Below are 16550 nucleotides of genomic sequence, written 5' to 3'. Positions count from 1 at the left end.
ATGCTCTTTTTTCCTGTCTGCAGTTTAATGGTTGGATAAAGAAATAAGTGTCAAAGTCTTGAATTGGGCAAACACCTCTAGAAGTGTGTCCTCAGCAAAGCAAAATCCCAGACTGAGCCTGGCTGCAGTCGGAGGAAGACATCTTTGGGAGCCAGTTTGTCTGCTGGGGCTGGCAGTCCGACAGCTGATCCTCCTTGCACTGACATAAGTTTGAGGGCAGATGCCTGAAAATAAGTCCTTCTGTGATGTGTTTTTCACATTTTTAGGCAAGGCATGTGTAAATACATGTGAATGTGCAGCCTTGAATTCCTTGGGCCTGTGGTTATAACATACCAGCTTGAATTTCTGAATACAAGGGATATTTTAGAATTTGTATCTTTATTATGTCTCAGTAATAGGAGCAGCTGGTTATGGGCAGAAATTTCCAATTAAACAAGAGATGGGGCTCTACTTCAGCTGCGGTGTAGCTTTTTGTATGGCATGCCAACATCTGAGAACCTTACATGTGCCGTAAGAACTTAATTCCCTCTTGTTATCAACACAGTTGCTCTGGTTGAGTCCCTTAAAAAGTTATGAAAATCTCATTGAGCTAAAATTATCAGCATGAAGGTTCAGGGGACCATTTTTCTCTAAGGCAGCTGTTAGAGCTTGGACCTCAAGAGCTTTGCAGTGGTGTGAAACTTGTAGCTGTCACAGGGAATTTATTCAGGGTCTAACATACACATTAATCCCTCTTCTGGATCTTTTGCAAGACCTGTTGCAAGGGCTTGAGTTATAAAACCTCTAAATTTCATCAGTTGCTGTTCAGGTCACAAAGTGAGCAAAGGAGAATGGAGATGAACCTACACTGAATGTGCATTTACACCTTACATAAAGATTTTCACCATTCTGGTGAGGTAGAAAGTACACTGTCTGGGCCAGCCATCTCTGGGGTGTGTGTCTCACTTGTGCCTGTGTGTCACAGCCGTTGTACCATCTTGTTCTTTCTTGAGCCCTCTGAGTTCTGTTTTACTGTTCTACTCCTCAAGAAGTCTTGCATGAGGCAAGGAGTAAAACAGACCAAAGTGACCCCATGCCCCAAACCTGTGTAGTAATGGGGAGCAGACAAGCTGATTTATTACTTAGTAGAGGATGGACAAAATGCCCGAAGAGCTCTACTTTCCTGGTAGACCCTGATCCTGAGAGCAGAGCAGGGTGGATGGAAAGCTGAGGGTGCTGAGGAGAAGCTGTTACTTGTGTACCCTGCTCCCAGGAGCTGCAGCTGCCTCTCATTTTGCCCCCTTACACATGTGCACGCTGGAGTATTTTACCCAAAAGCTGCATTTCAGCACATTTTGAAAAGCTCTCCAGTTTCACTTTGAGGTAGCAGTAAGTCCATCACCTTCCCAGTGAACTCTCTCAGTATCTAAATAGCCATGCAGTTAACGGCTCTTATTTCAAGGCTGGAGCTGTCTAAATCCAGCCTCCAGGCATCAGACTGTGCCGAATGCTTCCCAGCTGCTGGATGGAGCAGCAGTCCTGCACACAGAATGCTTTTTCTGCATGTGATGCCAGTGCTGCGTGATTTGGGGGCAGCTGGGGTGAGGAAGGAGGTCCTGGAGCTGTTCCCCCTGCCCTGGAACAGAGTGGATGGAGGAGTGTGAGCACATCCCATGCTGCAAAAAAGCCCACGGCAAAACCATATGTCTGGACTTTTGCTCCGTTTCTGTATCCTTGGGTGTCGTCCTGATCATGGTGAGCCAATGGAAGCTGTTAAAATTACTTAGTCCTTGAACAATCTTGTTATCAGGGAGGGAATCAGCTACTTTTGGTGGGCCATGGAAAGCAAACCACTCATCTGATATGGTTTGCTTGATTCTGAAATTTGAAGCAGATATGTGGTGGTCAGCAGAGGTGAGAGTCAGGGAATGGAAAACAAAACTGAAAAACCCTGGACTACCCAATAGAAACTTCTGGAGGTTTATTCTAGTGTGCACTTACAGCTTTTCTGTGTTTCAGTGTTACGCTAGTGTGCTACCCCATGCCTTAGAAATCCAAGAGCATGTTAAGTGCACCCAGGGGAATGATCAGTGATGATCAATGCAGCAGATGATCATTATCATTCCTGGTGCTCCAGGGGACCCTGAGTCCTGCATGGACCTCGCAGCATAGACCGCTCTCGATGCTGTTGAAAGCGCTGATCTGGCTCTTTTTAATCCAAATTCAATTTCTGCTTAAAAGAAGAAAAATAATGTCATCTACTTTCACAAGTCTAAAACATGTGGATGTAGGGCCTTCATTCAAATGTTCCTCTTTGATGCCAGCAGGAAGCAGCGCTTCCGCGGGATCTCTTACAGACCAAGAGCTGCTCCAAAGGCTTGGCAGGAATGGATGTCATTCTTGACTGCGGAGCAGCAGCGCTCAGATGCCTCAGCTGCCGTTAGCCATGGGAGAGAAGCGTGCGGAAAGCCACAGAGCGTGCCAGAACAAATAGCACTTAGAAAAATTATTTTTCCTTTGTTCCCTGCCCTTGTCCCTCTGACTTAGGAGCGGGTTTCCAAGAGCAAACCCAGCGTTGCGGGATGCCGGACTGCCCGGCGCCAAGGATTGCATCTTGCCTCCCACTGCTGTGTACTGGCACTTGGGCACTCGCAGATCTGGGGGTGATGCAGGTCTGCTCCCAGCTGGGGCTTTGGGCTCTCAGGGGGTGCTCTGGATCCCTCCAGGCTGCATGCCTGGCTGCATCTCCATGCTTGGCAGACCCAAGCAGCAGTTCCCACTCTTCATTTCAGAGCATCTGACCTTGCTGTAAGGATTGTTTTGCTTCAAAAAATAAATCAGTGCTTTGTATCCTAATGTCCTTGGAAAAGGAGGACATGCCAGACTCAGGCCAAAGCACACTGAACCCGTTTTCCAGGCTCACATGCTGACATCTGTGGAGCTTGTGTGTGAGTAGACGTGTACGAGCACTTCCAACATTTCACAGACATACTGGGAAAGTTATTTGCATGTGGTTTGTTTGGGATTTTTCCCCCTTGCTTTTCCAAGGGAGGCCAGCAGGAATGAAAGACATACAAAAGCATCAGGTTTGTTTCTCTGTCAATTTTAAGTGTTCATTGTAGAGGATCATTAAAGCCTGACGTGTGCTGTTCAGAAGCCGACACTGGGGAGGAGCAGGCAAGCCACAGGAGCAGCCCTGCTCGCCCAGGCCAGCATGGGCTTGTCAGAGCCACTGGCTGCCTTCCTCCCTCAGCAGCCAAATCCCGTGGGAGTTTGCATGCAGCAGTGAGCCAGGCGAAGGGGCCACAGCTGAGCTCACACGCATCAATGTGGCACCAGCTCCCTGTGCTGCCATGGGACATCCCTGGGTGTGATGGAATGGGCTGCTAGGGCTGTGGTACCCTGGCATGTTCCCAGGGGAAATAATGCTGTCCTGGGCATGGGGCAGACATTGGGGAATGCTGGTGTGCCTGTATTTTGGACAGACTCCACTTTGTGTGATGATTTACTGTGCTGTGCCTGAGTGGTGGCTGACTCACCAAGGTCCCTTTTTGGGGACATCCATGTTCAGGCACCCTACTGCACATAGGCCAGCACGTCCCGCCCTCACAGGGCTCTTTGCAAAAGCCTTGCAGTTGGTTTTGCAGTTTGTTTGGTTTCATGAGAGCCAGGCGGGATTGCCCAGCTGGCTGTGCTGGAGCTGTGAGGGCTGAGCAAGTCGACACCCGTGCCAGGGCACCATGTGCTCCTTTGTAGTCCATCCCAGCCGTACAGTCATCCCAAACAGCCCGGTTTGGTGGGTGCTTTGGGAAGGGGTGTTGTGCTCAGGGCAAGTACAACCAAATGCTACTTCCCAACAGCAATTCGTGGCGTAAGAAACACTATACTTCCTCTCCAACTCCTTTACTTAATTGATCAAAGAGATCTGTCATCAATAGCTTGAATTTACAGGATGTTTGCAAACTTTTCCTTCTGGGAGGTGTAAGGCTTTGCTCACAGATATGCTCATGTGGGTTTTGTCATTGGTCACCCTCGGACCGCCGGGACAAGCCACAGTCCTGCCTTTATTTAGCAGGGCCAGAGTAGGTTTGTAAACTGTCAAAGTTAAACTGGAAACATACTCCAAACCTAAGAAGATCACAGAACACAAAGGCATTTGTAAACTAATGTAATTACTTTCCTCAGTGCCTTTGAACAAAGTTGGCTCCAGTTTAAAGGCTTTTTCTTACCCTGTTTTTACATTATGTTCTTTCCTTTCTCCTGGTTTATTTCTAATTTATGCCTCTTCCTCCTCCTCTCCTCCCTTTTAGCATCAAGCAGCTGTTAATTTCCAAAATGTGTATCAGTTTTTGTTAGCAAAACTTGGTGTTTGGACATTTTCCTTTTGAAGGTGAGAATAACATCTTGGGAATCTGCTGTGCCAGGTTCTGTGCCTGTCCGAGTGGGACCTCCCTGGGGCAGGATGGGGCTTGCCCAGCTGGCCAGTAATCCCATGGCACCTAGCACCCACAGCTGGGTGCCATATCCAGTGCACTGGCCAGACGATTCCCATGGCATCTGCGACCTCGTGATGTTGTCTGAAGCCTTATTTTAACTCAGCCCGGTGTTTCAGACTCCTTTGGGATTTCTCTCATCCAGATGTGAGCGGAAGTCAGAGTGAAGTGGGGCAAGTGTGGAAACTGAGGATGAAATCTAGTCCAGCCCCACAAGGGGCTCCTGTGTGTTAGTGATTCTTGTTGGGATAAGCATGGGCAGAGCAGATCTGTTGCGAGGGGAAATAGGAAGATGCAGAGCTGCTGTGTTGTACAGCAGAAGTAGCTAATAACAAAACAGTTACAGATACTGCAAGGTTTAAAGGGGAAATATTATTTCTCCAAGGTCATTGCCTGCACTGTTATCCTTATTTGGGTGCAACTTACAGTGCAGAGCCTGTAAGGGCAGTGAGGAGCCATCAGCTGGCACGTGGGGGGTCTGGCCCTGGCCCTGCAAGGCTCACCAGCTACAAGGCTTGTGCGTGCTGCAACCCAGAGCTGGATGGAGGAGGAGTTACTTTAGCATAAAACAGTGACCTTTTGTACAAAAGCAAAGTGCAGACTGAGCGGTTTAATTTTCCAACAAGTTAACACTTTCTTCATGCTTTTTCCCTGAGAAGCCAGATTGATCTAAGAATCCCCTTCTCCTTCTTTATTTTTGAGCATCACATGAGCCTGTGCCAGCCCAGCTGCTCCCACACCAGGTCAGAAATGCTGTTAGCAGCCAGCTGGACACACAGGCAGGGATACTGGCAGCCTGTGACCCTGTCCCTCCCAGTCTTGGGTCTCTCATCCAAGGAGCTGGGTCCATGCCATGGGAATGGGTGATGCCTGAGAGACTGTTATATGCACAGGCCTGGCCTAATGTCAGCCTGGGCAAGGGGTGTCCTTCTGCTCTTCATCTGCCCTCTGGATGGATCTCTTGGGATAGAAGTGATGTCCCAGGTGAAAGGATCTGTGCACCCCTCTGGTTCAAGTTCTTCCCCAGGAGGGAATGGTGGCTCGAGAAAGCCATGGGCAGGCGTGAGGATTTTCTCCCCATGAGATGTTCCACAGGCACTGGACAAGGATTGGCAGCTGCCTCTGCTCCATCGTCTCCATGAGCACGCCTGTGGAAGGTCCCTTTGGCTGATGCGGATCCAAAGCAAACCCTTTCAGGTTATTTCAGGCAACAGAACACAGGTTGGAGCCTGTTGTATTTATTTTGTTTTGCTTCTCAAACCAAATTGCCCATCCCTGCCAAGCTATATTGCTGGTGTGATGGGAACCAGTTCCTGCAGACCTGCTGAGACTAAATGGAAAACTTCCCAACGGAAGCAGGAGTGGAGCTGGGCACGTACGTCCTGCTGGATTGTGCTCTGGGAAGGCAGCACCCAGGCAGCTGAAGGAAGAGCTCCCATCATTGCTTTTTGCCCAGGGTGAGCGTCTTGGGGCTCATTGCTTTAGGAATTTGGCGGCTCTTCAGAAAAAAAGTAATTTATAGTCTCCACCAACTTCAAGGACTGGGTGGGCAAAAAGACTTCATTGCAAGAAATCAAAACACAAGCTAACCAGTGTGAACACAGGGCACAGTGAGCAGCGTCTCCACACGTGGGGAATTTGGCAGGAGAAGCCAGCAGGAGTGTGTGCCAGCTGGGCAGGCACAGCATGGCAGTGTGGAAGCCTGGCAGCCCAGGAAAGGGTATGGTATGGCAGGTGGGGCGTTGCCGGGAGATTTTCAACTGCAAACTCTGCTACAGACTTGCTGCATGAACTCAGGGAGCTCATTTAACATCGTGATGCTGCAATCAGTCCTTTGCAATGTGTGTATTTGCTACCTTATGTAGCATGTCATATGTGCTTTGATATCCCTGGATGAAGGATGCTCTATAAATGCAAAGTAAGTATTCTAATGTACGTAGTTTGTTTTCTTTTTAACATAACAAAATACTTCGCAGCCGTTCTTTCTTTGACAGTTTCCATAGCTGGTGGGTCTGTTTCTGCTGTGCCTTAGCAAAACAAATTTAGGGTTTTGCAGTGGCATATGCTCAGCATGTTCCTCGGCTTTGCAACATGAGCAGTTCCCTTGTCATCAGCACTGCGGAGTCGTGTGTGGAAATCTGCTAAAATCTCCCTTTCTGGAAAACCTGATGATTGGGAAAGGTGGATGGTGACATCGGTTTCGGGAGGAATCATAAATTGAGAAAATTGCCGGAGCAGCTCTTGCTCGCAGGTAGTTCTGAATGAGAGCAAAGAGTGAGATGAATGCAGAGCAATTATTCTTGAATAAAGCTAGGTTTGGATAGTTATTCTAAAATAAAAGGGTATTTCTTCCTCTAGAAGATAGCTGCATATGAGCCACCCCCATCAGCCTGTGAGCCCGTGGGTGCGCTCCCCTGTCAGCCATCCCTATGTGACCAGCCTGTGTCCCCATTCCTCCTGGTGACCCACAGCAGCTTGTCATCTGCAGATGCTGGGGGGCTGTGCAGGCAGAGAGGGCTTCTCTGAAGAGAGCCAGCCCAGGTGGTGCTTTCTAGGCCAAAGTCCAAAGCATACAGCGAGGGAAAAAGCTGATCAGAAACCACTGCAAAGGAACTGTCGTTTGGGAAGAGCCCTGTGAAAGCTGCAGGCAGTGCAGCTACTCCAAAATTAATTGCTGAGAGCTGAGGGAGTATCTTGGGGCTAATCCCACCATGGTAAAGGCAGAAAGCTGTATGCACTGCATCTCTCTAGCCAAGAGCAGACTTAAGGAAGCCAGCCAGCCCTCTGCTTCTGCCCAAGCATCTGGGGCTGCAGAGAATCCCAATCCCAGCTGAGCTTTCCCTTACCTTTACCTTCTCCTGGTTCTTCCCAAGCTGTTCAACATCACTGTGGCTGCCATTTCAGAGTAGATCCTCAGCCAGCGAGTCCCCTCCTGGTGCTGGCCCGGCCCTCGAGTGCACATCCCAGGTGTGGCAGTCAGAGGAGAGACGCTGGGGTTCAGGGTGTGCTTCCTCTCCAGGCTGCACTGCGCTCCCAGCGCCAGTCACGCCAGTCCTCAGCCTTTTTAATAGCTGATTTTAATTACACGCTCTGAGACGAAAGAGAAAAACTAAGCCTTCCACCAGATTTTATCTGCTGTTTATTTCCACAAATTGCTGCATAAAAAAGCCTGGAGGGGTTTGATGGAGGTGGAGGCTCAGATAGCCAGCAACACGGAGACTGCCGGGGCGCAGCCTTTTTAACCTCCCTGCTGAGGCAGGTGCCGACACATCCCCGCAGCCGGCGCAATGCTCACGCTATGGAGGCTGACTGAGCAAACGGTAACGCGCCCCCACCTCGCCGGGGCTGCCACCCCTCTTCCTCGGAGGACAAAAGACAACAAACCCGAAGCAGCTCCTGGCTCTGTTTCCCTGCTCAAAATCTTTGGGAAGACCCAGTGCTTGCTGCCTCAGGGGGTGGCTGCTGGCCGGGCAGAGGGGCACGGGCTCAGCCAGGGAACTCCACTGCAGTCCCCTCTCTTGCTCCGTAGGTGCACCAGTACTACAGCTGCCTGCCCGAGGACAAGGTTCCCTATGTCAACAGCCCAGGGGAAAAATCTCGCATAAAGCAACTTCTTCACCAGCTGCCACCCCATGACAATGAGGTCAGTATCCAAAAAATGTGCTTGGACGTCAACAGGGCTGCGGGTGGGGAGGGGACGCTCCTCCTGGGGTTGCTTGTGCGAAGCGTGGCTTTCCTTTCTCAAGTCCTTTTGCTTTTCAGGGGGATTTACTTGAATTTCAGTCATGTTGCTATTTAAGTTGCTATATTTGCTCCCTGCTTTGATTGTTAGAGGTGGGGAGTTGATTGTTTTTAAAGTTAATTATTTTTAAATCCTCTTTCTTCAGTTGTCTGAAATAAAAGCATTTTCTCAGCCCTTGGAGGCCAAGGCCCTGTTAAGAGTGCCTTGGAATGCTGTTGAGATTATCTAGAGACAGATCCAAAGTTGCAAAAGCCTTTTCCCATGTGCTGCTTCCGACTCACCTTGGGAGTGGGAGTGAGTGTGCTGAGGAGGGGCTTCAGCTGGGCTGAGCCTCATGAGCTGGGAGAGCCTGGGAGGCCGCAGGTTGAGTCAAAACCAGTCAGAGCAAAATAAACCCTCTTACGTCTCGCAAGAATTATGTGAGGCAGCAAAAAGGGTCTGGTCTTTGACGTCCTGATCTCACCAGTGAGAACACTGGCTTCTGGTAACCCACAAAATTTCCCTGTGTAAACGAAAAGAATAATTTTCATGCTACTTTCTGAAGAAACCGCTCTGGGAAATACATGCAGGTAACTTGTTTGATCTCAGTCAGATTTTAACAAGCTTGCCTGCACGTGGCTGGGTGCCACGGGCACAGCACTGTCAGCATGGGGGGAGCTCCAGGCACAAGGAAGGGGCTTCTTCCTGTACACCCTTGAGCACCAACCTGCCTGCCTGCTTCCCTGGCAGCTGCTGGAAACCCACAGCCTCTGACAGCCAAAAAACATAAGAGTAAATACACACAAGAGCTGCTACTGCAGCCTGTGTTTTCCTGCAAGTTGGACACACAAGTCTGTGTGTATTTTCTGCAAAGTGGCAGATTTTGCATCCAGTTTCCCTTCATGCTCAGTTTTGCTCCTTTGAAAATTCAAGGTGTGGTGGTTGCTCATGTGATTAGCTCTGCTCAGCTCCATGAGCCTTCTCTCCCAAGTAACAGAGGGTGGATTGGCACTGGTGCTACATTTGACCTCCCTGGCTCTTCAGCTGTATTCCCCATTGAAATGCAACCAGCCAAGAGCTAAGACTGCAGGATGGAAATAGCCAGGAAAACCTCAGAGTTTTATAAGCTTCGGGGAAATTGCATCATTTGTTGTTTGTATCCTTTTATTTTACTTATTTCCTTATTACCTTGCAATGCAGAGGTTTTGCAAATGTGCAGACCTGATCCTTTGCTGGAAGAATAGTTCACAAGTCACTGGAACTCTTCCCGTACTATAATTTGTGCAGAGAAAAGGGTCTGTGCTCTAGAAATGCCAGTGGAATATTATGAAGACCTCTGCCACAGGAGGCTGATGGAGAAACCATGAAAACCATCAGTCCAATTGCTGGTCTGGATGGGACTCTGAGAACCCAACTTTTAAGACTTTTCTACAAATTGAGCACCTAAAAAGCAACATTTCTCCTGCCCCTTTTTCTCATCTCCGCCTCTTGAAAATTCTGACCAAACCCCAGAAGACTGAAGCCCATACACCTTTGTTTCTCCAGCCTCTCCCAAGCAAGGGCAGGGGTTTGCAGGGCCCATGGAACTGCGCCTCACTGGGCGGTGTGCCAGGGACACCCCAGGCACTGAGCATCACGTGTGTTTTTTAGGTCCGCTATTGCAACTCATTGGATGAGGAGGAGAAGAGGGAGCTCAAACTCTTCAGCAACCAGAGGAAGAGGGAAAATTTAGGGAGAGGCAATGTTCGGCCATTCCCTGTAACCATGACAGGAGCCATCTGTGAGCAGGTGGGTAGTGGCTGATGAACTGGTACCTGCATCACCCAAGTTAAGTGAAGCACGTCTCCTGTTAAGACAGGCTGAGAGAGTTGGAGCTGTTCACCATGGAGAGGAGAAGGTTCTGGGGTGCCTTTAAAACCTTTCCAGTACCTAAAGGGACTACATGAGAGCTGAAGAGGGATATAGCTGAAGGGCATATATTGATAGAGGGAATGGCTTTAAACTGACAGAGGGCATGTTTAGATTAGATACGAGAAAGAAATTCTTCCCTGTCAGAGTGTTGAGGCACTAGCACAGGTTGCCTAGGGAAGTTGTGGCTGCTCCATCCCTGGAAGTGTTTAAGGCCAGATTGGATGAGGCTTTGAGGAACCTGGTCTAGTGGAATGTAGGGGGATTGGAACTGGATGATCTTCAGGTTCCTTCCAAGTCACACCGTTCTATGATTTAATGAGGCTCATGGGACAAGTATCTGCCCATGACCCTGCCACGTGTGAGTGCTGGGGTCTGTCAGGGCACCTTTCAGGATATTTGACATGGAGTTGTCAATTCAGCTCCTGGCATTGTGCAGGGAAGTGATTGTGAGAGCATCTGGTTGGCGATGGGTAGCAGTGGGGTCACCCACACCCCCTGTTAATCTCTGGCTTTTCTGACAGTGTGGTGGCCAGATCAATGGAGGGGACATGGCCGTCTTCGCCTCGCGAGCGGGACACGGCGTCTGCTGGCACCCTCCCTGCTTCATCTGCAGCATCTGCAATGAGCTGCTGGTCGACCTGATCTACTTCTACCAGGATGGGAAGATCTACTGTGGCAGGCACCACGCCGAGTGCCTCAAGCCCCGCTGCGCTGCATGTGATGAGGTAAGAGCCAGCATCTGCCACGAGCACTGCTGCCCACTGGGGTGGCACAAGGGGGTTGGGTGGCATTTCCCCTCTGTCCCTGACTTTTTCATGAAGGCATACACACCAAGTCTGATGGCTTGGCTTTGCCAAGGGTTCGAGGAAGCTTTTCCTGAGGTTTCAGGTATTCTTAGTTGCAGTCTGCCTAGGACTGTTCTGAGTTAGGACCTCATCTACATGCAGGAAGCTGGGGGGTTTCCATGAGTGTTTCCAGTAGAAGCACAGCCCCCATGCTGTGTGATTTTAGCCCAGCTGGTGTGGTGATCCTCCCTTCTCCTCCATTTCCCCAGAAGAAGCCCCTGATGGGATGGATGCTGTGTTTCTTACAAGTCGGTCATGTCTGAGTACATGCCAAGCTGAAATAGGCTTTGAGAGAGGTGATTAACAGGCTGTAGGAAGCTGAACAAATAGAATACAAAACTAATATAGAAAACCATACAGAGTCACCTCTGAGCACTTCTCAATTGTAAATCTGTTTAAAAGGCTGGTGGAGGAGATTGCTCAGGTTTTTAAAGTTATGAAAACCATAGTGTGGAAAACTGTATGCCCTATAAAATACCACGTTCCATCTTTGCAAGCATGTAATAGTAAATATCCAAGGCTATATGCACTTCAAATATAAAGAGCATTGATGTATGTGTCCAATTAAATTTGTAGTGTTACCAGGGAAAAACAACCCCTAACCATTCGACTGGCTCTATTTCTTTGTGGCTTAGGCTGGGTAATTTTTTTTCATGTACTTTTTATCCCTGCAAATTTTCATTTAATTCTGTCATTCAGCTCCTTCAGTATGCTTTTTTCCCCCTAGAACATCAAGTGCTAATTGTGAGAAACAATAATTCAGGGGTAGGAGGATCTGCAGGGGAAAATTTTTGGTGTACCCTGTGCCAGGGTAGAGAAACAGGGAGCAGATCTAAGGCTGCTGGCTCCCTTGGCTTGGCTTTGGGAGTTGAGATAGGGTGGGATCTGCTGAAGACATTTTAGATGGCTGCTTCTCCAAGTCATCCTTAACAGTGCTCTGTGCCTCAGTTTCCCCACTGGTATAATGACTGCAATCACCTTTATAAGCACCCAGGCTGGGGAAGCAGCAAGATGAGGAGCCAAGGTAGCTCCATCTTTTCTCCTCTCTAGAGAGCTGCCACTTCTCCTTGTGTTTTTGCTCATCCTTTGTGGTCAGGTCCCTGTTTCTGAGATGGGTAAATGTGTTCCAGTAAGCGGCTGCTCTGTTCTTCAGAAGTCCACCAGATCGATAGGTTGTATATAAGTTAGTTTATTATCCTGATCAACCTCTCCAGTTGATGGATGAGCTTATGAGCACATTACTGCAGCTCTGCCTTAACACTTTGTAGTCTGGGCACTAATGTACTTCTGAGGAATTTGCATTTTAATGGATTTTTCTAAAAATGATGGGTGCCCCTGCCACAAACCAAACCATGGGAGTTTCCCGTGCAGGACTGGGGAAGTTAGCTGTAAAATTTGGAGGTTGCATCAACAAAGGGGCACAGCTGCCATGCACGGACCAGAGACACAAAGGTCGGTGTCTGCATCCCAGGTTCCTTTTCTGACCAACTCTGCTCCACGCTTGTGTGTTTCTTCCCCCAGATCATTTTTGCCGACGAGTGCACCGAGGCCGAAGGGAGGCACTGGCACATGAAGCATTTCTGCTGTTTTGAGTGCGAGACGGTTCTGGGGGGGCAGCGCTACATCATGAAGGATGGGAGGCCCTACTGCTGCAGCTGCTTTGAGTCCCTGTACGCCGAGTACTGTGACACCTGCGCCCAGCACATCGGTATGTGCAGGAGGGCAGCGGGCACAGCGCTGCTGGGGAGCTTGCTGCTGACAAGAGCTGTTGCATTAAGTCCTTGACAACACTGTGGGGCTGCGGGCAGGACTGTGCATGGCTGGGGCAACCAAATGTGCTTATGCCTCTCTCCCATCCCACCAAGGAGGTAACATGGTGATTTATTTGATTAAACCACTGTTTATCCCCCTTTTTGTAGTCAGAGAGGGGACAATTATCAGAGGGCAACCTCAGGAGCAATGGCAGCCAGTGAAGCTTTCTCTGGCATAATAAAATTTCTCTGGCATGTTTTTTTCCCTTTAAATTGCATTTTCCTGTAAGCAGCCTGGCTCTTCGACTCAGATTCTTCCCATCCAAGCTTGCCAAAGGATCACATGATTTGATGAGCTACTGTCAGAAAAGATGCTTGTTCATTAGGCATCATTATTGTTTCTGAGCCTTTTTCAATCAATTTGCAGATAGATGTTCTCAGACAGAAATAAATAATGCATCAGGGTCAATTTATGTTTCTAGAACAGTGATTTAAAATGCACTTCATTCAAGGGGCTAGCTGTCCACAAGCTGGGTGGGCTGGGAAGCACCTTGCTACTCTTCCCAGCCCCCTTTGCCACTTGGCTGAGCACCATGAACATGCAGGCAGCCCTTCTTTTGTCCATAGAGGTGAGCTCACATGTTCAAATATTTCATGTGCTGCAGGGGAAAAAGAAAACAACCATTTTGCTCTTGTGCAGCAGCCAGATGGCACAGGGAGGGGAGACTCAGGGTTTCAGTGAAGCACTTGGAGGATGTGTCTGCTGTGACCTGCAGCACATCCTTTCCAAAAGCTCAGCTGCAGAACAGTGAAGAAGCAGCTGTTAATGCTTCTTGCATGGTCCCTTCCTTTGTGCTTCTCCCATCTGCTGTCCTTCACTCCAACTGGCCTGCTGGAGCCTGCTGACTGTCAGGTTTTCAGGGTAAAATGTCTGGTTTTATGCATATTTGCATATTTGCACATATTTGCAAAGGAGGGACTGCAACCATTTTGCTGCAAGTCGCTCATAGTAGTGAACTGAGCACTGCGCCTACAAGCTACATAAATCTAAGAAGTAAGAAGTGATTCTTACATAAGAAGTAAGCATGTGATTAAGTCTTGTAAGGCTTGGGTTGGTGAGGATGGAGTAAAGAGGCTGCCTTCTTTCCTCTGCAAGATGGCTTTGGGCAGTGGAAAAGGAGCTGATAAAATCCCACCCACTGTCTTGTCTCTCTTTTGCCCACAAGGGTAGCACTCCCATCTGTATAAAAGCATTTTGCTCACTATAAGGGGAGGAAAAAAACCGATTATACTAAACCTAATTTAGCCTGGAATAAAACAGACCATTAACATACTGTTCATTTATAAGTTACCTGGCAGCACTTGGCCCCACAGCAGGTGTGCAGGCACGTGCTGTGCACATGTGGGTGCGGCACTCGCCGTGCTGGCCAGCCCACGCTGTGCACGGCAGTTTCTCAGGGAACGAGGGCAACAAGGGCTTTGGCCAGGAACAGCAGCTTAAACAAGAGTGCAAAGGTTGTAATCGAAACCTCAGGAGCTTTGCTCACGGCTCTGACTGAGAGCACTGTGCAGATGTTGCTCCTTGAGGTTTGGCTGGCGGGGGACAGACTGACTGCATCAATTCCTTTACTGAACCCAAGGTGGACCTGGTGAAGCAACCCAGGAAATGTGGCTGGGTGCAAGGCAAGGGTGTGTGCTTGACCCCTGGGGCCAGCTCTTTCCATTCTCTTTTGGAGAAGCGGCCCCAGAAGCCAAAATAAAGTTAGTATGGGAACACAGTAGCAGCAAGGGACAGGGATGTCATCTGCTCTGTTACATACTTAACCAAGGCAGCACAAATTCCTCATTATGGTTTAGTTGGAGGCTTTTTTTTTTTTTTAATAAGCAGCATATTACTTTTACTTCAAGGACTTTTTGGAGAACTTCTTGCATTCCTTTGCTTTATGATCGGAAATATCCCCATTTAATACAAAATAGCTTGAGGCATGGTTCTGCTGCCATTCCCAACACTGAGTAACTCCCAAGCAAAGGCCTGGAATTAGAATTGGGAGGAATTAAAAATGGGATTAACTTCATACATCAGAGAAACCCTGAAAAAGGGCTTTCAAACGAGGCTTAGTGCACGTCACTCATAGGGGATCATAGAGTCATAGGATGGTTTGGGTTGGAAGGGACCTTAAAGGTAGTCTCATTCCAACTGCCCACCATTGACAGGGACACTTTCCACTAGACCAGGTTGCTCAAAAGCTCATCCAGCCTGACCTTGATGCAGGTTTTAAGTGCGGTGTTAGATGACCCTGACACTGTGCATCTTCCCCCTCAAGGTATTGACCAGGGCCAGATGACATACGACGGCCAGCACTGGCACGCCACCGAGACCTGCTTTTGCTGTGCCCAGTGCAAGAAGTCACTGCTGGGACGGCCCTTCCTGCCCAAGCAGGGGCAGATCTTCTGCTCCAGGGCCTGCAGCATTGGTGATGACCCCAATGGCTCCGACTCCTCCGACTCAGCTTTCCAGAGCGCACGAGCCAAGGAATCCCGCCGCAGCGCCAAGATCGGCAAAAACAAGGCGAAGGGTGAGGAGGGGGCACGCAGCCCCTGCAACCAGCTGCAGGTCACCTCCAACCGTCTCTCTACCGACGTGGACCCGCTGTCCCTGCAGATGGATCTGCTGAGCCTGGCCAGCCAGACACCAAGCCTCAACAGGGACCACTTGTGGAGGAGCCGGGACGAGCTCTATCACTATGGGGGCAAAATGGAACAAAGCCAGTCTCAAACCCCCTTGCAGCTTCTCAGCCAGTGCAACATAAGAACCTCCTATAACCCCACCCAGGTCCCAGGCTCACAGTCGGATTTATGGGCAAAACACTTCAGCAACCCAAAGAGGAGCTCTTCTCTGGCCATGAAGAGCCATGGTGGCAGCTTCATCCAGGACTGCAGAGAGGACTACTACTCAGGGAGGCTCCACTCACAGGAGAGCTACAGTGATATGTCCAACCAGAGCTTCCCAGAGACCAGAGGAAATCTCAAAGTCCCCAAGTATGAAGAGGAAGAGGAGGGTGGGATGCCAACGTCGCAGTGCCGCACCCGTCACCCCATCAATGCCCTCAAGTTCACAGAGGATCTGACACCCACTGAGCAGACCCCCCGAGGCTCCATGGAGTCCCTTGCACTCTCCAATGCTACAGGTATGTCACCTCTGCTCCTGCCACCCTGAGACTACCCCAGCACACCCTCCATGCAATTGAGTCCCTTGTGTTCTGGTGTCTTCCCAATGTGAGGGTGACCAACAACTTGGGGACCACCACTCGGTGACACAGGCTTGTCTGCCTGGTCCCAACAAGCCTAACAGTTCCTCTCCATTTGCTTGCTTGTTTACCAAGTGCAGGGCTTTATAGATGGCTGGTCTTTCTGTTCAGCTCAGAACAAATGTTTTCAAGCTCTTTAATCCTCCCTTTTGTGAAGAGAGGGGGGGAAAAATCAAGGCCACCTGCTAACGCAGAGGCAGATTCCAGCCTTCAGCATTTGAAGGACTGCTGTCAGCTGCCCTTTCGGGCTAAAAGTATTTTTAAATGCTTTGAAATAGGCCCAGTTAACCCCTTTTGAATGTTATGCAGTCCTCAAGCACGTGACTAGTTAAAAGAAATTCCTCCCCCTCTATGCACACAGCTCTTTAATTCCTCTTCCCCAACCCCTTGGTAGAAACTGCAGGGAAAAGCCAGGCAAGATACTTGTCCCATCAGGCTGAGCCTGTTTCTCACGAGCACATCCCAGGGTTATATTTCTCAGTCCTCTCACCCCAGACATGTTTGGGTTTCACTCACAGCTGCGGGGATGGGTGTATGTGCAC

At 49.3% G+C, this 16550-nt stretch overlaps 1 protein-coding gene across 4 annotated transcripts in view; it reads left to right on the top strand.

The window, feature by feature from the left end:
- Positions 1 to 16550, top strand: part of PRICKLE2 (prickle planar cell polarity protein 2) — a 109290-nt gene that overhangs the window by 80424 nt on the left and 12316 nt on the right. For all 4 annotated transcript variants that reach the window (XM_069027984.1, XM_069027987.1, XM_069027985.1 and 1 more), the window contains 5 exons: positions 8002 to 8115; positions 9844 to 9981; positions 10626 to 10829; positions 12471 to 12657; positions 15025 to 15888. In XM_069027984.1, the coding sequence (XP_068884085.1) occupies positions 8002 to 8115; positions 9844 to 9981; positions 10626 to 10829; positions 12471 to 12657; positions 15025 to 15888 (1507 nt within the window). The remainder of the gene's footprint in view (positions 1 to 8001; positions 8116 to 9843; positions 9982 to 10625; positions 10830 to 12470; positions 12658 to 15024; positions 15889 to 16550) is intronic.

This window comes from Aphelocoma coerulescens, chromosome 12 (assembly GCF_041296385.1).
Source record: "Aphelocoma coerulescens isolate FSJ_1873_10779 chromosome 12, UR_Acoe_1.0, whole genome shotgun sequence".
Classification (NCBI taxonomy): Eukaryota; Metazoa; Chordata; class Aves; order Passeriformes; family Corvidae; genus Aphelocoma; species Aphelocoma coerulescens.
This window is presented reverse-complemented; position numbering and strand designations above follow the sequence as displayed.